Genomic DNA, 22,675 nt, shown 5'->3' on the forward strand with positions numbered 1-22,675 from the left:
CACAAATAATGCCACATTGCCTGTCACAGACTCACCCTTCATCCCTACCCACCCTTTGTTAAACTGTTTTTTTATTTTATCATGCTAATACAGTTTTAGGCACGGTGGGTAGCTTCACTGCTCCAGGTTTCCTTGGTTCAATCCTGAGCTCCGTTTACTGTATGGAGTTTCTGTGCACGTGCTCCACATGTCCATAAGGGTTTTCCTCTGGTTTCCTACCACCTCCGAAAAATGCCAGTAGGTGGACAGGCTGCTCTAAATTGCACCTTTGTTTGAATGTGTGTGTGTGGTGCCCGGCTCTGAACTGGTGTCTCATCCAAGTAGTATTTCCGCCTCACCACCCACCCCTCACCCTGACCAGGATACACCAGTTACTGAAGATGAATGAAATAATTATTTAATAATGCAGTTTCAGATTACCTTTTCACAGCAGGATCATTATTCTTCATTAATATCACTGCATTAAAAAAAGGTTTATTATATGTAACAGTGTGAACTACAGTTTGATACAAGGGATGTTTTTTTATATCACTAACTATTTTTGTCAACAGGATTCCCTCGTTGTTATGGATAGAAACCCCTATACCAGTGTTATAGTAGCATAAACACAAATCGGTGCACAGCTACTATATATAGTTACAGAATATTACAATTATTATTCAAAGTTCGGCATAGTACACATTGTTTCCAGAGAAACAGGAAATTCCAGACAAAAAGTCTCTGATCAGATTATCAGCTCTGCTAGCATCACTGAGATTTAAAAAAAAAAAAAAAAAAAAAAAAAATCAAATAAATGTTTACCATTTGTTTTCCATCATGTGACCTTGAATTATGCACATATAAACTTAATGTGCACGTAAATGCACATGACTGTTTTAAGTAGTAGTGATAATTTAAACAGTCAGAGGCATTTATGTACACATTATGTTTTTATTAAGTATTTATTATTACAGATTAAATCCATAACAGTTTGGTGCTCCACAACCACTCATCTTTGTGCAAGGACTGTTTATTGGTCTCACTATTTTTATCGTACATTAAAATTACTTCAATAAAAAAAGAACATGTTCTCATGAAAAATTTGCACAAACACAAGTGGATGGAGTTTAATGCTGGTGGTTGGATTTTATTTGATTGTTATGAATTAAGCTGTGAGAAGAGCTACAAATACTAATCTCACCTTACCCTTTGTGTGATTGACCTTTCATAGAATTGAGTCATGCGAATAGTTCATTTGCAAATCTGAGACTATCTGAAAAAAATAATAATCCCAATTTCAGTTAAAATTGTTTATTTTATTTATAATATTTTACATGTAACATATTTACATATATATTTTACATGTACATTTAAAGGTGCACAGTTTTCTAACTTTCCCTCAAGTATAATTGCGACTCCTGAATTCTGCTTTTTAATTGAGTAAGATGTTACAGTTTTTTTACAATCACTTTGGAACAAATTTCAGAACTTTGATGTCATTTTTCAAACCTCTAGACACAAAACTCAAAACGGTCATCACTTGTAACACAGGCGGTCCAATATTCAAAACATTGCAAAATAATTAGCTACAAAAAAGAAAAAAAAACTACAATACAGTACTGTAAAACCTCAGCTGCAGTGTTCCTCACCTGGCTTACTGTAAAAAAGCAAAACAAAGGATTGATTACTGTACGTCTGTATTTCCATCAACCCTGTTGGATTTGGCCATAGGTTCTCTTTCACATCACAATGGATCTTTCTATTAGCCAGACATCTTGGGAAGAATCTTTGGCCCTGATGTCACTGCATGGTCTGGAGAATGGTGACTTGTTCATGAAGGCGCCTATCATATACCCTCCACCTCTGTGTGGAGAAAAATTCCTCGATCGGGTTAAGGAATGGAGAATATGGGGGTAAGTACAGGGTGGTAAATTGCAGATGGGCCTGAAACCATGCTTGTACCATTTGAGCATGGTGGACCCTGAAATTATCCCACACAATGACATAAGTCACACCATCAGCTCTACAGACCTGATTTAGCTCATCAAGGAAGGTTACAAGGAGATCTGCATTATAGGATCCAAGACGAGGTCTGCATCCCAACACACCATCTTCTGATATAGGTACTTGTCCAGGTACTTGGATGGTTGCCCGCTGGCCAATGAAATTCCGACCTCTCCTCCTTGTCTTGGCCAGGTTGAAGCCTGCCGCATCCAAAAAGATGAATTTGTGATGGTTTTCATCAGCATCCAGCATCCATCACTCTCTAAAAAGATATTTTGGAAAGAGAATTACTGATTACATTGATGCAGAATTTTGGGGGAATTTTTCACAACAGACATCTTGAAACTGAACATAACTGAACATACCTGAACATACTCAGTCCTCAGTTGCTTCACTGTGTCTGCATTTCTTTCAAAAGGCACAGGGTGTAGCTGTTTTAGAGACACCTGGTGCCTTTTCAGCATGCGTGCAATAGTCGTCAAACTTATGGCTTCCACATTGTTGAATATTTCATCATTGTCCAAGAGGTTCTGCCGAATATCTGTAAGGCGAATATCATTTAGATATTCAAATATAATCAGTCAGAATTTTGCCTCTGCCTCCCCTATTATGGCCTAGTCTCTATTCTGCAGGGGAAATTACAGTAAGAAGACATTTAGGCACATCACCTACTCTGTGGTACACACTGGAATGCAGTATTCAGTCATTTGACAGTTGAGAGTAGCCTAATGTTTAATGCAGGCTGAAGACTTACCAGTTCTCAGGCCACAGTTCATCTTCTGAGGTTTGGCTGAATCATTGTAGCTGCCTCAGTCACTGTCCTGCCATGATTTACGACATCGTCTACAACTATTGCTCGGATTTCATTGTACACTCTTTGCTGTTGCTGCCACTGTCTTGGTCTGTGGACTTGTCCTCTACCACATTCCCTCTACCACATGTCATGCAACGGTTACTTATCATTTTGTGGTAAGTTGTATCAGTTGATTGTTAGACATGAATAGAATAATGAAATGAATAGACGCTCATCTCAGATGTGATGTATGAATTGCAATTTGAGATGGTAATACGTTGATGTTAAATTGTGTCATTTTGAACAGGTGATTTTAGTTCAATGAACAAATGATCATAAGTTTATGTGTATTGTATCCAAACAATTGGGAAAAAATGTTGGAGTTTTGAAAAATGTGCATTTTGATCATTGGTTGTGAGTTTTGTGTCTAGAGTTTTGAAAAATGACATCAAGATTCTGAAATTAGTGCCAAAGTGATTGTAAAAAACTGTAATACAATGCCAATATTTTCATTAACATATAGTTTTTCTTTATTTTTTTTTTCACCCTTGTTTATGAAGTGAACCTTGTACGCCATGTGTCAGTTTCAACACACATACACACTCTGACCTTTCACTTTTTGTTTTCAGGGCAACGTGTGGGAGCAAGTGTTGCGCGTCCCATTCATCCTGGAGATGATCAGCGCCGTCCCTTTTGTCATCACTGTGAGTCTCTGAGTTCTTACACAGCCAGAATGACCCACTTCTCATGTCATAGAGAGGTGAAAAATTAAAGGAAAAACCAAAATAAAAAGTTTCATTAAGGCCCCCATGATCCACCAGAACAGCTTCAGTGTGCCTTGGCATCAATTCTACAAGTCTCTTGTAGAGACATGTGCTGGAGTGATGAACACTGCGCTTCCAAAATCTATTCCCTCAGCTGGTGTGGGAAGCTCTGTCTACCACATCTCTCCAAAATCTCCCATAGATGGGTTGAGGTGTGGTGAGTGTGAAGGTCATAGCATATGATTTACATCATTTTCCTCCTCATCAAACCATTCAGTGAGCCATTACAGGCTGTGAATGTTCTTAATCATAGATATTTGGATTCTACACTTAGTATATTAGTAAAAATAGATGTTGTGACGCTGCCAATATACACAGAGTTGCCAATTTATCAGGTCCAACTACCATGTAGGCAATTTCCAAGTAATTAATTACTGACTGTAACTCATCTGTTGCTTTACATGAAGTGCTGTGACCCTCTACCACATCCACTGAAAGGATATTCTTTAGAGAGATCCACAAAGTGCAACTCCTAAACACCAAGTGTCATTAGAGCTAGATGTTCAGGAGAGAACAAGCCTCTCGTTTTCTCTCTCTCTCTCTCTCTCTCTCTCTCTTTCTCTGTTGATGTTAAGACAGCAGTGCAGAGGAAAACTTAAAAGGGTACAGCTTTACTTCTGACCATTACAAAGCACTGACACTGGAGACTCCTTCTATAAATGTTAACGTCTCCTTACAGAAAACGTCACCATATCAACGATCCTACCTTTTTCACTGTTAAATAACAACACTTTTTCTCTTTAAAATACATTTATTATATGATCATATGGAGTGTCCGCTATACAAATCGGTCTGTACGTTTTTATCATAGAATCGATAACATATTAGAACAAACACATTAATAGAAACCTGTGATATGTAGCTGCATTACTGTCAGAGCTGCTGTTATAGAAAATTAATCATCACCAATAGTTCATTTATTTTTTTTGGCGTGGTGATGAGTTAATTTTATTTATTCTCTTGCAATCTTGATTTATTCATGTCGTTACAGAATGATGAGCCGCGTTTTGTTTTTATAAGATCTCAACTTAATTACGTTGTTATTTCAGGGAAAAGTTTCATTAGCTTGAGATCTCAGGATATTGAGATTTGAGATCTGGAGAAAACAAATTAGCTCTTTATCATCAGATTGAGTGCTTGTGCCATGATGTGCCTCTCTGAAGCTCTCTCTCTCCCTCTCCCTCTCTCCCTCTCCCTCTCTCTCTCTCTCACACACATATACTTAGGCAAGTGTTATTAGAACTATATTTTATTTGTATTTTACATTGAGATGAGACCAAAATCAAACCATCAGGATGTTTATTTATTGAGATTTGAGATCTGGAGAAAACAAATTAGCTCTTTATCATCAGATTGAGTGCTTGTGCCATGATGTGCCTCTCTGAAGCTCTCTCTCTCCCTCTCCCTCTCTGCCTCTCCCTCTCTCTCTCTCTCTCTCTCTTTCTCACATATACTTAGGCAAGTGTTATTAGAAATATATTTAGAATTGTATTTTATGTTCAGATGAGACCAAAATCAAACCATCAGGATGTTTAGGAAAAAAGGATGCATAAATATTTTGGAAATGTAAAAGATGGATGTAGATCATTGATGCTTTGGGGCTGTTTTGTGGTTGGTAATCCATGAGCTCATGGAAAGATATATCTCATCATGAATTCTGCTGAGTACAAGGATATTTTAGCCTACAACCTGGTTGCCTCTGTCAGGAGGTTATGACTTACAGTGGATAGAGTCATAACAAGAGCTTTCAACAAGATCCATCCATCCAGATCAACACAGAAATGGAAAATTTGTTTCAGTCCCCTGTGGTCTGAATTTAAGATGCACAAAAATAAGACAATCTAAAGGATCTTGAAAAGTAAGTTCTTTTGAAAAGTCCTCGCCAGGAGACAGGGGCATCAGCAAATAATAACTGTGGCAGTGCAAAAAAATTTTGAAATCTGTGTCTTGCAGGGGAAAATGTACTACCTAAGCCCCTGATATATTAAAGAAATATAAAAATAAGAGGAAGAAGAAGAAGTTGTTCATTTTTTGCTTCTTGAAGGGTGCCAATAATTATGCATTTGACCATGTATGCAAGGTGTATCTGATAAGATGGTGACTCAGTTATCCTGTATTATAATTGTAGAAATGAAGCATTGTATGTGCAAACCTACTGGATTCTGCAATGTTTATTACATGAAAATGTCAATGTTCAATTAGAGCACAAGCTTGATGTCACTCTAGAGAGGTTATTACGTGGTGTTTATTTTTTCAGCTCAGTAAATGAAGTCTTTTCTGTATTTCCTGCCAGGTGATTTTACCCTCACTCCGAAACCTGTTTATCCCTGTCTTTCTGAACTGCTGGCTGGCCAAACACGCCCTGGAAAACATGATCGTAAGCAAAGCAAAGAAAAAAATAGCTCCTCTTTTCTCCCAGCTCTCTCTTCCCATAATCATCTTCTTCTCCTCTGTTTCTGTGTGTGCGGAAAAAAAAGCAGCAGGTGCTCTCAGAGTACAAAGAGTACGCCAGTAAAATTGACATACCGTCTGAACAGCGTGATGCTAATTACAATTAGGCGCCCTAACAGAAACTGCAGCGTTCTGGCTGCTGGATTTAGTCCTGTTTTTTAATTGAGCATGATTGCAGCAAAGCCACTTATTGTAAATTGTGGAAGTCTTGTATTTGAAGGGCAGCTACATAAAGATCTGGAGTAATATAAAAGAGCACGCTTTGAAAATCCTGTTAATGAGGACTTAGTAGTTGCTGACAGCCTGTAAAATCTTAGTGATATATCAGTATTAACGCATATCAGCGCAGATCTGTCTTTGTTATGTACAGAAACTCCAGCCATGGATTAAGGAAGGAATAAAATATGGCATGGTGTGCTGTTACAGCAAGATAATCAATGGCACCGTGGTGTGATCCATTACCAACCTGGAAAGTGTTTTATTCCTCTTATACCACAGCAATTAGTCAAAGATTACAATGATATTCTACATCATACTTTTTATCAGTTTCTAGTTATATTTAATGTTTAACAGTCGTTCCAGCACCTCGTCTTTTCTCTCTCTATCTTGAAGTTAGTAAAAGAAAAATGCAGCGCTGAGGACAAGTTAAAGTTACAGCTTTACCTCTGACTTTTTCAAAGCTCTGATACTGGAGACTCCTTCCATAAATGTTAAATATCTCCTTACAGAAAACTTCACCACATTAACAATTATATGTTTTCCTTGCATCTGCCATACCAGTGAAACAGCTACTACTATAGAAACAATAACATATTTGAAACAGCACATAAATAAAAAAAAATCTTTAATTTGCATCAAAGCATACACTAATGTCAGAGCTGCTGTTATAGAAAATTAATCAACACCTTCTGACCAATCAGATTTGAGAATTCAGTAGTGCTACATGTATATTTTGTTTAATCCATTTTGGCCTGGTAATCTGTTAAGATCATTTGTCGTTACAGAAAAATGAGCCGTTTTTGTTTTTACAAGATCTCAAATTAATTAAGCATTCTTGGGGAAAAAGTGTCCTTAGCTTGAGATCTCAGGAAAACATCTGTTACCTCGTGATAATGAGATTCGAGATCAGGAAGAAACAAATTAACACTTTATCACTGGAAAACTGAATAAAAAAAGGAATTCTGATGTGAATTCTGATATTGTGTGCCCGTCTCTCCCTCTCTCTCTCTCTCTCTCTCTCTCTCTCTCTAAACCTCCCTCTGTCTAAGTTTAAATGATTTCCAGCGCTCGGCTTTTCTGACATTTACGTGTCTGTGCTACTAAAGACTTTTTTTACGCTTGTTTGGCTCCAACTCTGTTCTCAGTAGTGTGACCCTCTGTTTTACCAATCCGTGCAGCAACTGCAAATCTTCCAGGAATCCCTCTTTAGCTTCTAAAAGTGTAATTATGTGTTTATATATATATATATATATTTCTAATGGCAAAAAAGGTTTGAAGCTTCATTTCATGCACCTGCAAAAGCAATAAACTACAAAAACTTGTTAATCTCCACCATGTTTAATATTTGTTAGCTTAACCATGCGCTAAAGTGTCAGATCGCATAGTCATTTAAGTGTACGTAATTTCACGCTATTTCATCTTACGTCATACCAGATTACATCATTCCAGTTTGCATTATGTAAGTGTACCGCATTTGAGCTTATGTCATACCAGTTTATGTCCTTTCAGTTTACTTCATTTTAATTTACGTCATTTCAGTTTACATCTTTTTAGTTTACGTCATTTCAGTTTACATCTTTTTAGTTTACGTCATGCTACTTTGCGTCATACTACTTTACGTTATTTCAATTTACATTATACTATTTTATGTAATTTTGTTTCCAGTCATTCCAGTGTGCATCATTTAGGTTTATGTCATTTCAGATTGTGTAATTTCTTCTTATGTCATTTTTTTTAACATCATTTAATTGTATGTCATTTAAATTTTATGCCCTTTCATTTTACATAATTCCGGTCTGCATCATTTACATTTATGTAATTTCTGGTTATATCATTACAGTTTATGTCATTTCATTTTACATAACTTCATTGTACATTATTTCAGTTTACCTCCTTTCAGTTTTTCATCATTTCAGTTTATACCAGGCTACACACCTTACGGTTCCAGAATTCCTTGAAAGGTCTTTCTGATTGAAATGCAATTTCTTTGTGTGTGTGCGTGTGTGTTTCAGAATGACCTACACAGAGCCATCCAGCGCACTCACTCAGCCATGTTCAACCAGGTGCTCATCCTCATCAGCACCCTCCTCTGCCTCATCTTCACCTGGTGAGAGACTGAAAGAGAGAGTGAGGGGGTGAGATAGTGACGGGGTGAGATAGTGAGGGGGTGAGAGAGTGACGGAGTGAGTTTTTTATCATTTCAGTTTATACCAGGCTACACACCTTACAGTTCCGGAGTTCCCTGAAAGGTTCCTGCAATTTCTTTGTGTGTGTGTGTGTGAGTGAGGGAGTGAAAGAGCGATGGGGTGAGAGAGTGACGTGGTGAGAAAGTGACAGGGTTAGAGAGTGAGGGGGTGAGAGAGTGAGGGAGTGAGAGAGTGATGGAGTGAGAGTGACGGGGTGAGAGAGTGAGGGGGTGAGAGGGGTTAGAGAGTAATGGGGGTTAGAGAGTGAGGGGGTGAGAGAGTGAGGGGGTGAGAGAGTGACAGGGTTAGAGAGTGACAAGCTTAGAGAGTGAGGGGGTTAGAGAGTGACGGGGTGAGAGAGTGAAAGGGTTAGAGAGTGACGGGGTTAGAGAGTGACAGGGTCAGAGAGTGACAAGCTTAGAGAGTGACGGGGTGAGAGAGTGACGGGGTTAGAGAGTTAGGGGGTTAGAGAGTGAGGGGGTTAGAGAGTGAGGGGGTTAGAGAGTGAAAGGGTTAGAGAGTGACAAGCTTAGAGAGTGACGGGGTTAGAGAGTGAGGGGGTTAGAGAGTGAAAGGGTTAGAGAGTGACAAGCTTAGAGAGTGAGGGGGTTAGAGAGTGACGGGGTTAGAGAGTGAGGGGGTGAGAGAGTGAGGGAGTGAGAGAGTGATGGAGTGAGAGTGACGGGGTGAGAGAGTGAGGGGGTGAGAGGGGTTAGAGAGTAATGGGGGTTAGAGAGTGAGGGGGTTAGAGAGTGAGGGGGTGAGAGAGTGACAGGGTTTGAGAGTGACAAGCTTAGAGAGTGACGGGGTTAGAGAGTGAGGGGGTGAGAGAGTGATGGGGTTAGAGAGTTAGGGGGTTAGAGAGTGAAAGGGTTAGAGAGTGACAAGCTTAGAGAGTGAGGGGGTTAGAGAGTGACGGGGTTAGAGAGTGAGGGGGTGAGAGAGTGACGGGATTAGAGAGTGAGGGGGTTAGAGAGTGACGGTGTTAGAGAGTTAGGGGGTTAGAGAGTGAAGGGTGAGAGAGTGAGGGGGTTAGAGAGTGAGGGAGTGAGAGAGTGACGGGGTTAGAGAGTGAGGGGGTTAGAGAGTGAGGGGGTTAGAGAGTGAGGGGGTTAGAGAGTTAGGGGGTTAGAGAGTGACGGGGTTAGAGAGTGACGGGGTTAGAGAGTGAGGGGGTTAGAGAGTGAAAGGGTTAGAGAGTGACAAGCTTAGAGAGTGAGGGGGTTAGAGAGTGACGGGGTTAGAGAGTGAGGGGGTGAGAGAGTGAGGGAGTGAGAGAGTGATGGAGTGAGAGTGACGGGGTGAGAGAGTGAGGGGGTGAGAGGGGTTAGAGAGTAATGGGGGTTAGAGAGTAATGGGGGTTAGAGAGTGAGGGGGTTAGAGAGTGAGGGGGTGAGAGAGTGACAGGGTTTGAGAGTGACAAGCTTAGAGAGTGAGGGGGTTAGAGAGTGACGGGGTGAGAGAGTGATGGGGTTAGAGAGTTAGGGGGTTAGAGAGTGAGGGGGTTAGAGAGTGAAAGGGTTAGAGAGTGACAAGCTTAGAGAGTGAGGGGGTTAGAGAGTGACGGGGTTAGAGAGTGAGGGGGTGAGAGAGTGACGGGATTAGAGAGTGAGGGGGTTAGAGAGTGACGGTGTTAGAGAGTTAGGGGGTTAGAGAGTGAAGGGTGAGAGAGTGAGGGGGTTAGAGAGTGAGGGAGTGAGAGAGTTAGGGGGTTAGAGAGTGACGGGATTAGAGAGTGAGGGGGTTAGAGAGTGACGGTGTTAGAGAGTGAGGGGGTTAGAGAGTGAGGGGGTTAGAGAGTGAGGGGGTTAGAGAGTTAGGGGGTTAGAGAGTGACGGGGTTAGAGAGTGAGGGGGTTAGAGAGTGAAAGGGTTAGAGAGTGACAAGCTTAGAGAGTGAGGGGGTTAGAGAGTGACAGGGTTAGAGAGTGAGGGGGTGAGAGAGTGAGGGAGTGAGAGAGTGATGGAGTGAGAGTGACGGGGTGAGAGAGTGAGGGGGTGAGAGGGGTTAGAGAGTAATGGGGGTTAGAGAGTAATGGGGGTTAGAGAGTGAGGGGGTTAGAGAGTGAGGGGGTGAGAGAGTGACAGGGTTTGAGAGTGACAAGCTTAGAGAGTGAGGGGGTTAGAGAGTGACGGGGTGAGAGAGTGATGGGGTTAGAGAGTTAGGGGGTTAGAGAGTGAGGGGGTTAGAGAGTGAAAGGGTTAGAGAGTGACAAGCTTAGAGAGTGAGGGGGTTAGAGAGTGACGGGGTTAGAGAGTGAGGGGGTGAGAGAGTGACGGGATTAGAGAGTGAGGGGGTTAGAGAGTGACGGTGTTAGAGAGTTAGGGGGTTAGAGAGTGAAGGGTGAGAGAGTGAGGGGGTTAGAGAGTGAGGGAGTGAGAGAGTGAGGGGGTGAGAGAGTGAGGGGGTTAGAGAGTGAGGGGGTTAGAGAGTGACGGGGTTAGAGAGTGACAGGGTTAGAGAGTGACGGGGTTAGAGAGTGAGGGGGTGAGAGAGTGAGGGGGTTAGAGAGTTAGGGGGTTAGAGAGTGACGGGGTTAGAGAGTGACGGGGTTAGAGAGTGAGGGGGTGAGAGAGTGAGGGGGTTAGAGAGTGAGGGGGTGAGAGAGTGAGGGGGTTAGAGAGTGAGGGGGTTAGAGAGTGAGGGGGTGAGAGAGTGAGGGGGTGAGAGAGTGAGGGGGTTAGAGAGTGAGGGGGTGAGAGAGTGAGGGGGTTAGAGAGTGAAGGGTTAGAGAGTGAGGGGGTTAGTGAGTGAGGGGGTGAGAGAGTGAGGGGGTTAGAGAGTGAAGGGTTAGAGAGTGAGGGGGTTAGAGAGTGAGGGGGTTAGAGAGTGACGGGGTTAGAGAGTGACGGGGTTAGAGAGTGAGAGGGTTAGAGAGTGACGGGGTTAGAGAGTGACGGGGCGAGAGAGTGACGGGGCGAGAGAGTGACGGGATTAGAGAGTGACGGGATTAGAGAGTGACGGGGTGAGAGAGTGACGGGATTAGAGAGTGACGGGGTTAGAGAGTGACGGGGCGAGAGAGTGACGGGGTTAGAGAGTGAGGGGGTTAGAGAGTGACGGGGCGAGAGAGTGACGGGGTTAGAGAGTGACGGGGCGAGAGAGTGACGGGGCAAGAGAGTGATGTGGTGAAGGAGTCGTACTGTAATTGTCTGTCTTTATTGCTTTTTAGCAATTTTTCTGTAATTATTCTTACCCTTTGAACAATTCCTTGGGTAGAACTGATCTGAAAGCAGAAAAGTCAATAAAGCAAACACTAATCACTGAACTGAAATGAGATAAGATTGAGATACAGCTGTGTGTGTGTGTGTGTGTGTGTGTGTTGGACGCTGATCGGGGGTGGGATTGAGTATAGATTCGATCTGACTGTTAGGCTGAACTGAACAAACACACTGTGAAGCGCAAACATACACACAGCACTCAGATAAGCCACATATCACACACACACACTTACACACACACACACACACACACACAATCAACCCCCTCCCCAAACACGTGTGCACACAATAGGTCAGAGGAGAATACACACTCCATATGCACAGTACATCTCTACACACACACACACACACACACACACACACACATACTCGTAAACCTTTTCACATTCAGACAGATCCACATTAAACCCTTGTTTAACCCCAACCATCTCTCTCTACCTTTCCTTCTCACTCCATTCTTTCTTTCTTTCTTTCTTTCTTTCTTTCTATACCTCTCCCCTTCTTCCTTAATTCTTCTCTTTTCTCTCTTTCTAACTCTCTTTCATTTTTTCTCTTCATTTATGTATTTTATTTCATTTATTCTCTCTATCTTCTGTATTCTTTCATTCACCACTCTAACTGTATCTCCATCATTTTCTTCCATCATCTCACTCTATCCTTCTCTTCCTTTACCCTTTTCACTCTCTTTCTTCTCTCTCCCTCTGTCCTTCTCTACCTTGTGACTCCTTTCCCCTCCTTCCATTTTCCATTTTTCCCTTGTTTTTCTGGCTTATCGTGCTATCTGTCACTCTTCTGTCTGTTTTTTCTCTTTTCTCCATTCTGTCTTCATCCTTCTATCTCTTGGTGTTCTCTCTCCATCCTTTTGCTGCTCCTGTCTCTATCCCTCTGTCTCTTTCCCCATTTGTCCTTCACTCTTTCTTAAACCTTTCCTATCTTCTTTCCTCTCTTCTCTCTCCTTTGCTCTTCATTCTTTTCTCTTCTCTTTCTCTCTCTCTCTCTCTCTCTCTCTCAGTATCTGTGGGATTCAGCACCTGGAGCGAGCGGGGAATAATCTCACCCTCTTCGACTCGCTGTATTTCTGCGTGGTCACGTTCTCCACCGTGGGCTTTGGAGACGTCACGCCGCAGATCTGGCCCTCGCAGCTCCTCGTGGTCATCATGATCTGCGTGGCTCTCATTGTGCTGCCCATTCAGGTGTGTGCCATGACCTTTGACCTCTGCCATACTCCCCCACCTCCAAACCCCTCTACACTGCCATTACATCACAGACGGTTTGAGAAAAACCAATTTCCTCGGCTCACTCAGACTTTGATGTGTTTATGCTTTTAAATTATTAGTTCAAATTACGTAACTTAATTAACTAAATCAGCTAAACGACATTAAAGAACGTTTAGCTGATTCACTGTATATCCCATAAAGCATTTTAAGTGGTTTTCCAGTTTGGAGTGTGATGGGAAAAGGCGTGGCACTCCTTCTATTTCACACCATTTATGTTCAGGAAAAACTCTAAATTAAACATTTTCCCTTTTTTTATACCTCATGTAGTCAATCAACTGACACAAGTTTAGTACTGGAGCTACGATGCTAATGCAGTTTACGTCATTCCAGTTTACGTCAATCCAGTTTATATCATTCTAGTTGCTATCTTTCCTGTTTTTGTCTTTAAATCATTCTACTCTATGTTATTTAGTTCATAAAATACTGGTTTATGTAGTTTCAGTTCAGAAAAATGCCAGTTTACATCACTCCACTTTACGTCATTTCAATTTAAATCATTTCAGTTTGTCATTCCACTTAACATCAATTCAGTTTACATTACAATTGTCATTTAGTAAATAAAATACTGGTTTATGTCATTTCAGTTTAGGTCTTTCCAGTTTACGTCATTTCAGTTTACACCATACTAGTTTGTCATTTCAGTGATTCTCATGATTTGAAACAGCTCAGTTACAACTAAACTATATTTTTGATAAAGTAGCCAGCTACACCATACACTACTAATAAAAAGTAGCTAACTTCACTGAAGCTGTTTTATCAAACTGAGAAAAATCATTTGTGATATTCGTTCCAGTTTTCGTCATTTTAATTCACGTCATTTCAGTTTACGTCATTCCGGTTCACGTCACTCCAGTTCACGTCATTTCAGTTTACGTCATTCCGGTTCACGTCATTTCAGTTTACGTCGTTCCGGTTCACGTCATTTCAGTTTACGTCATTCCGGTTCACGTCATTTCAGTTTACGTCGTTCCGGTTCACGTCATTTCAGTTTACGTCATTCCGGTTCACGTCATTCCAGTTCACGTCATTTCAGTTTACGTCATTCCGGTTCACGTCATTCCAGTTCACGTCATTTCAGTTTACGTCGTTCCGGTTCACGTCATTTCAGTTTACGTCATTCCAATCCATTTCATTTCTGTTTATATCATACCAGTTTACCTCATTCCACTTTGTCATTTCAACTTATTTTCATTCAACTTAAATGCATTTTATCATTTAGTTCATAAAATACCAGTTTATGTCACTCTAGTTTATGCCATTTAAATTCATGTCACTGTACTAGTTTATGTCATTAATTATGTTATTATATTATTAAAAATTATGTCAGTAAATTTCATGATTCTCTACTCATCTGCAAATCACAGGTAGCTTCAAATCACAGGGTTATAATGATGTGCTCATTCGGATAAGTTAGTGTTTCTAAGCCCAAGTGACAACTAAATTGTTTCTTGGATGTTCCACAGCAATAAATGTAACTATAAATGGATAAAAAGTGACAAATATATTTATAATACATTAAAATGGTAATCATTAGCAAATTGCTGTGATATAAGACAAATAATACACTCCATGTTGTGCTGTTATGGGAATATAATCAACTTCAGGGTGGTAAGAGTAACTTTGCTTCATCACACGACCCCATCGTTGATTATTTTCCTATAATAGCACAACACGAAGTGTTTTATTCCTGTTCCTGTTCAGAATTTCTTTGCTTTCCGTTACAGTGTGAGCTCATTTGCTAGCGTGAGGTTATGATGACAGGTGAAGGGCTGATTTTTATCTCTTCAGACCCCATGAGAATCTGCACATCTGCTGCATCTGCTAGCTTTCACACTTCTGCACACAAACACACACAGGAACACGCTCTTAAACACACTTAAACGTTCAAGTAATAGTCTAGCGCAGGCGTACCCTCGTCCTACCCCCACTCCATCACCCCGTGGGCTGAAACACACCTGTTCACACGTACATGAGTCATCTGCTCTCACACGTTCATAAAGAGTGGAGACTCCCTGTAGTGCTGCGAAGGGGAACATGTAGATAAAACACACACACACACACACACACACATATGCATACACACACACACATGCATACACATGCACAGACTCGCACTCAGAAGCAACTGTATGTTTCTTTAGCAGGTTACATCTCACAAGCGCTTGCACAACTCTCTCAACAAACACACACACACACACACACACAAAGACATGCCATACCACAGTACTCATGGTGCACAGTCCAATGTATGATTAAAGGAAGAGTAGGATTTATTAACGATTATTTTATCAGAATAAATTATACTAAGAACATTCTGGAAATGTAATATTAAATCTTTTCAAATTACAGTCATTATGCGTTAGATGAGCGTGTTGTACAGAAATAATTACCGTTCTAAAAGGAACCATTGAATGTTTGACAGTTCGTTCATAAATTCTTTTTTTAAGATGTCCAGAACAAAAATGAAAATATTAAGAATACAGAATCCAAGAAAGACAGCAACAACTGATTTAAATATTTCTCTCATGCTGTCAATAATCAGTAAATTTAACAACCAATAGCCATCAAAAAAATTTTATATGTCAGGAATAAAACACTGTTTCATGCTGTTATAGGAAAATAATCAATAAAAGTGTGTGATGAAGCGGAGTCACTGTGACCAGCCCTAATTTAATTATCTTCCTATAACACTACGTCCTGAAATGTTTTATTCCTCTTATACCACAACTATTACAATTTATATTTATTAGAAAATGAAACATCATACTTTTTATCCATTTATAGTTACGTTTAATTGTATGGAATGTCCATGAAACAAGTTATCACTTACAGTCAGGTCCATAAATATTGGGACAGTGACACAGTTTTGGTAATTTTGCCTCTGTACACCACCACAGTGGATTTGAAATGAAGCAGTCAAGATGTGACTGAAGCGTAGACTTTCAGCTTTAATTCAAGGGGTTTAACAAAAATATTGCATTAACCGTTTAGGAATTACAGCCATTTTTTACAGAGTTCCTCCATTTTCACAGGCTCAAAAGTAATGGGACAAACTAATATAATCATAAATATTAGGATTATTTTTATTACTTGGAGGTAAATCCTTTGCAGTCAATGACTACCTGAAGTCTGGACCCCATGGACATCACCAAATGCTGAGTTTCCTCCCTTGAGATGATTTGCCAGGTCTTTACTGCAGCCATCTTCAGTTGCTGCTTGTTTGTGGGTCATTCTGCCTTCAGATTTGTCTTCAGTAAGTGAAAAGCAGCTCAGTTGGGTTGAGGTCAGGTGACTGACTCGGCCATTTAAGAACATTTAATTTCCAAGCTCTTGGGCTGCTTTCACAGTATGTTTTGGGTTGTTATCCATCTGTACTGTGAAGCGCTGTCCTATCAGTTTTGCAGCATTTGACTGAATCTGAGCAGAAAGTATAGCTCTGTACACTTCAGAATTCATCCTGCTACTTCTATCAACAGTCGCATTATCAATAAACCCCAGTGACCCAGTTCCATTGGCAGCCAAACATGCCCATGCCATAACACTGCCTCCACATGTTTGACGGATGATGTGGTATGCTTTGGATCATGAGCCCTTCCTTTCCTTCTCTATACTTTTCTCTTCCCATCATTCTGGTACAAGTTAATCTTGCATCAGAACTGGTCAGGCTTTTTTTAGAGGTTTTTTAGCAAAGTCTAATCTGGCCTTTGTGTTCTTGAGTGTTACCAGCGGTTTGCATCTTGAGGTAAACCGTCTGTATTTACATTCATGAAGGTGGCTCTTGATTGTAGACTTTGACAATGATACGCTGACCTCCTCCAGAGTGTTCCTGACTTGGCTAGATGTTGTGAAGGGGTTGTTCTTCAATAAGAAAAGAATTCTTCAGTCATCCACTTTAGTTGTTTTCTGTGGTCTCCCAGGCCTTTTGGTGTTGCTGAGCTCGCCAGTGCATTCCTTCTTTTTAAGAATGTACCAAATTGTTGATTTGGCCCTCCTAAAGTTTCTGCTATCTCTCTGATAGGTCTGTTTTGTTTTTTCAGCCTAATGATGGCCTCCTTCACTTGCATTAACACCTCTTTGGACGGCATATTGAGAGTTCCCATGAACAGCTACCAAATGCAAATTCAACACTTGGAATCAGCTCCAGACCTTTTATCTCCTTAATTTATCATGATATAAGGAGGAAACAGGCCACAGCTGGCCATGAAACTGCTTATCAGTCAATTGTCCCATTACATTTGAGCCTGTGAAAATGGAGGAACTCTGTAAAAAATGGCTGTAATTCCTAAACGGTTAATGCAATATTTTTGTTAAACCCCTTGAATTAAAGCTGAAAGTCTACGCTTCAGTCACATCTTGACTGCTTCATTTCAAATCCACTGTGGTGGTGTACAGAGGCAAAATTACCAAAACTGTGTCACTGTCCCAATATTTATGGACCTGACTGTACGTTATAGAAGCTCTTTTCTCTATCTCAAAATTAATAATAAGAAAAAAACAAAACACAGTTTGTCATGTTACTGAGAAACGGTGAAGTGGAAAGTCTTCTGTCCTGAAGATGTCGGAAAACTTTCAGCAGAAACGTTACAGCTTTACCTCTGACACTGGAGACTCCTTCTGTAAATGTTAAATAGCGTAAGCTCTTATTATAGAAACGATTAGGACGAGCGCATTAATATTTGCAGCTGCACTACTGTCAGAGCTGCTGTTCTAGAAAATGAATCAACACCTTCTGACCAATCAGAATCCAGAATTCAAAAGCACTGTGGTATTATGCTATGTAACAAGCAGAGATCTACACACACACACACACACACACAGTCTGTGAATCAGAGGAGGGAGTGAGCTTTGATGTGTGTTGGGAGGACTTCCCTGGGAGAGCACCCTCTCCATCCTCACGCTGCCTCACAGGAATGTGGCTCTGCTGCGTCTCTTCCTCAGCAGCTTTCATCCACAAAAACCCGACTGACATTTACACCAGCTGTCTTCACAGAGCCCCACCAGTGTGCCTTTCCCACTACTGTGTGTGTGTGTGTGTGTGTGTGTTGTGCGTATGGAGTGTGTATTCTTCTTTGTCTCTGACCTATTGGTTTTTAAAAGTGTGTGTATATATATATATATATATATCCGTGTATGTGTGTGTGTGTGTGTGTGTGTGTGTTTGTAACGGGATTGGGGGGCTGTTTGCTTGTGTGTGTCTTTGTTTGGTTAGTGAGTTCTTCTCTGACCTATTGGTGTATATGTTTGTTTATGTTTGTTTTTCTGTGTGTGCATGTGCATGTGTGTGTGTGTTTGTAAGGAGATTGGGGGAGCTGTGTACTTCTGTGTGTGTGTTTATGTGTGTGTGTGTGGTTGGTTAGTGAATTCTTGTCTGACCTATTGGTGCATATGTTTGTTTATGTTTATTTGTTTGTGTGCGTGTGTGTGTGTGTGAGAGAGAGACTTATTGCTTTTTTAAAACCGTGTGTAAATGTCCATGTATGTCCTTGTGTATATGTGAATGTGTGTGTGTGTGTGTGTGTGTGTGTGTGTGTGAGCTTGTATGTGGGGGCGTGTGTGCGTGTGTGTGTGTGTGTGTGTGTGTGTGTGTGTAGGGTTGGACAGTGCCTATAGTGTGTGCATTCTGATATGATATGATTTTGATTCATAAGGTAATGATTCAATTTTTGACTGAATCTGCTATGATACGATACTATATTAATTAGCATCCGCTGATCGATATGTGATGACCTTTGTTCAGAATAGTCAGAAGGACTATTTTAAAAGTATTAAAGTCGCAGGCAAATCAGCTAGCCTGTTAAATTATTAGTTTAAAAATGCGAATTATTTTTATACACCACTTGTTTGTCCTTTTTTCAGTAGTAATCCATTTTTAATAAATTATAATCAATAATAATTGATTACTGCTTTTTAAATTGATATGGCGATCCTAATTCTTGGATCGTTACTCCCCTACTAGCACTCACTGTAAAACTTTTGCAAGATTTTATCGTATAACAATGAGGGCGAGTGTAGCGTACTCTTACACATGTCTATGATTTCTCCTGCCTGCATTGCATTTCAGAGCGAGGACACGTTCTGTCCTGTTACTTCCCAAAAAAACCCAAAACAGGCATTAATCCGGGAATGCATAACACCCGCCTCCGCATTTATGGCCTAAACTCGGTGAAATGTCTCTGTTCTGGGAATCATAACACCAAGCAGCACCCACTGGCCTTGTTAGCAGTGTGTCAGATCTTCTCACTCCTCCGCCATTCATGTCCATGCTGCTCAATTTATCCCTAGCCTTGCTATTAAATAGTTTTTGTATCTCAGTTTTAATAATTAAGAATAATTTTATATGAACCTGTAAATGTCTGCACTCTTCGTTGTGAAACCTTGCAACATTTTATCATATGATAAATATATAAGGGTGATTTTGGCGCCCTCTTATGGACCCGGTCAGTACTGTATATTCACGATTTCACCTTCCTGAATCATTTTAATGATTTTGGACTACACATTACAGAACGGGGAATACATTGTGTCCTGTCATCACTTAGCCATAACACCCATCTCCACATTAATGGCCTAAATGCCATTAAATCTCTATGTTCTGGGAGTCGTAACACCAAGCAGCACCCACTGGCCCTGTTAATAATGTGTCACATCTTGTCAGAGAATCCCATAACACTCTCCACGCCTCCACCATTCATGCCCACTTTGCTCAATTGATATCCAGCCTTGCTATTAAATAGATGTGTATCTCAGCTTTTATAGCCTTTTATATGAATCTATAAAACCCCACTATTCTGGAGAGAAATGGGTTTTGGAGTTAAAAAAAAAAAATGCTGAAGGAAAGATGAGTAATACAACTCTCCACTCCTGCATTTATGGACTATAGATTTTATGGAGAAAACAGATCTAATGCACAGTAATAAATCAAGTATACTGTAAACAGTCATCTATAAAGCACGACTTGCAACAAGTAATCAATAACATAGATGACATAATGTCGATAATAAAAAAAAACCTCTCCGCGGCAAATGTTTGATTGATGAGTGAGCGTGAGAGGGAGAAATGTACCTTTGAAATATAGCGAAAAAGAAAACAGCCTGGTCATTTGAGTTGATGAAAAAGGAAAACCATTAGCACTAATGACAATGGAAACCCTGGGTCTGTAATTCTGTAATTCAAAGCCACTCATTTTGAAATGGTCTTTCAACAGCCAAGAGTTTGACCATCAAATTATTTTCTGATGATGGCTTTCACAAAAGACCAGTTTTATTAGAAATATTTAAAGGTAGCATTAAGACTTTCCACAATTTTAAAATCCCAGAGCAAAGGAAGGAGAGGTATGACTCTGGTGAAGCTTATGAACAACAATAAAAGCACTTTCCTAAATTTTTGAAAGGTTCAATGTTGGAACTTTTTTATACTTGAATCTCACCCTCTAAAGAGTTATTACAAAGGCAATAAACAGGTAACGCAAGACACTAGTGGCAGAGCTGATGATGATGATGATGGTGAGAATCATTTTTCAGATTTGTGAATAAACTGCTTCTATAATAAGTCTACAGTAGTAATATGTCTATTTCACAGTTTTTGCCCACTTGTGACCAGCATTTTATCTAACACTTAGAAACATGGAACATGTGCTTTCCCATCCCTAATGCTTATTACAAGAATTTCCCAAAACTGTTATGAGCTCATGTATGTGGAAGAGGGCAGATAGTGCTTTTTGCCGAGTGTGTTACGCTGCCCTGTGATGCAGCAGGAGCAGCAGTTCAGAAAGATAATGTTAGCTGGCTTCACACGTCTCGGAGGAAGTATGTCGTAGCCTTCACTCTCCCTGGTTGGTAGCTGTTGTATGATAGAAGAAAGCTGGAGAAACCTTCTGTAGATATTTTGCATGTCGTACTGTTATGGGCGGGGTGGTGGCAACGTGAGGACACACCTTCGTTTCATCCACAAGAACATTCTCCTTGCTTATGATGTAGACTGTAGACTAGGAAGGGTATAGTGGGGACATATAATGGTTGACATATAATGGTAGACAAAAATATTATTGATGTGTGCAACCACAAACCAAGAACATTCCTAAACATGTCATTCATGAAAACCTGGAAGACTGGCGGGGCATTGATCAAACCATATAATATGATCAAATATTCGTACAGAAGGCAATTTTCTACTTATACACCTCTCAAATGCAGATTAGACTTTTGGGCTTAACTTGAATTCCAATTCAAGTTAAGTCCAAAAGTTAGATTAGTATTTACGCAGGGAAAGTTATGCGCATTCAGAGTCTGTTAAGCACATTCTTAAGTCAATTTTCTGGGTGTCCCATTAAGATTATGCAAATCACCTGTGTGTAGGAGAGGCTGCTCAAGATTTTTCTGGAGTAGTTGTGTCAGAGACTGTGTTTCTGTATTTTGTGTTAAAGAAAACAGCAGTTACAGGACTGAAACAAAAAAAAGGACTAACTATAAATATTAAAATATTCAGTCATTACATGTTAAAAGACAAAGTGTGTTAATGCATGTCTTCTCTTTATATCTGTGACTGGCCATGAAGGATGTATTTTCCCTTATTAGATCATAAAATGAGCAATAAAATATGTCCCCACCTGCTTGATTGCTGTATGAAGATTAAGCGGTGTTTGTGTCAGTTGTCAGACAGCCGACTGAACATTATTAGAAAGCTGATAGTATCGAGTGAGGAAGTGGTAATGGACAAACTGAAGTGAAGGAGTGAATCTGAGCAAATTTCAGGAGGATCGTTCATTATTTCTGCCAGTGTTCCATTAGAGAAGATGGATTATTGAAGCCTGCGGGTCGTGCTTGATATTCACCTGAGAATTTGTTCCTTCTTTAGCATCTCTCAGTACTCAACACCGTGTTTCAAACACACACACGTAAAACTGAACGCACCCTGAAATATATTGAAAGGTATTATAGCTGTCATTTCCTCAGACACTGGCATGTCATTTCCCATGACCTTTAGTTTCCTCGATCGATTCTAATTTGGTGCATTTGCGTGAGGTCAGTTTGGTGTCACCCTGTCCATTTTGATTTTGTCTGCAATTTGATAAGGTGATGTCCATTTTCACTCTGTCTCTTTCCAGACTGACTCTCTCCTCACTAGGAGAGCATATATGGTTTGATTTTATGCCTGGTCATGTTGTATTTTAATCTCTAGGGTCTATATTTAGTTCAAAGTTTACATCATTATTTACACAGTGAAAGTTACTCATATTAAGAATCGGCTTACGCACGTGCATAACTTGATTATCTGGACACACCGTTATAATTATGCAAATTACTTGCATATAGTTTGCACTTATGAGGTTGCCAGGTTTTTTTGCTGAGTAGATGTTTGCTGATAATTGTGTTCACAAATTAATGAAGCCACAACATACTAAAACAAGCTCATGATATCATAATGTGTGTTTGGGATGTAGGCTATTTGATTGTGTTTTTAATTTGCTATTTTTGTTAATGAAACAATGGTAATATTTTTTTGTTAATTTGATGCACTATCCTATTAAGAAAACATGCCCATAGTTTGAAGGATAAGCTGACCAAGCACTGGTCATCTGCTATGCTTTACGTTATTTGGTCTTTGATAAACTCTTCTCTGATGTCCTGCATGTGGAAAAATACATTGACTTTATTTAATGGGACAGTACTATTACTTATTAATTAATTGATTCATTTAAGTATTTTATACTGGCCTCTCTTTTTAT

The 22,675-nt window shown here is 40.2% G+C and overlaps 1 protein-coding gene across 2 annotated transcripts in view; it reads left to right on the forward strand.

Moving 5' to 3' along the window:
• Window positions 1–22,675, forward strand: part of LOC113546282 (potassium channel subfamily T member 2) — a 104,819-nt gene that overhangs the window by 37,102 nt on the left and 45,042 nt on the right. For both annotated transcript variants that reach the window (XM_026946051.3, XM_053228660.1), the window contains exons 7-10: window positions 3,406–3,480; window positions 5,894–5,977; window positions 8,283–8,377; window positions 12,687–12,867. In XM_026946051.3, the coding sequence (XP_026801852.1) occupies window positions 3,406–3,480; window positions 5,894–5,977; window positions 8,283–8,377; window positions 12,687–12,867 (435 nt within the window). The remainder of the gene's footprint in view (window positions 1–3,405; window positions 3,481–5,893; window positions 5,978–8,282; window positions 8,378–12,686; window positions 12,868–22,675) is intronic.

Source organism: Pangasianodon hypophthalmus, chromosome 23 (genome assembly GCF_027358585.1).
Source record: "Pangasianodon hypophthalmus isolate fPanHyp1 chromosome 23, fPanHyp1.pri, whole genome shotgun sequence".
NCBI classification, from domain to species: Eukaryota; Metazoa; Chordata; class Actinopteri; order Siluriformes; family Pangasiidae; genus Pangasianodon; species Pangasianodon hypophthalmus.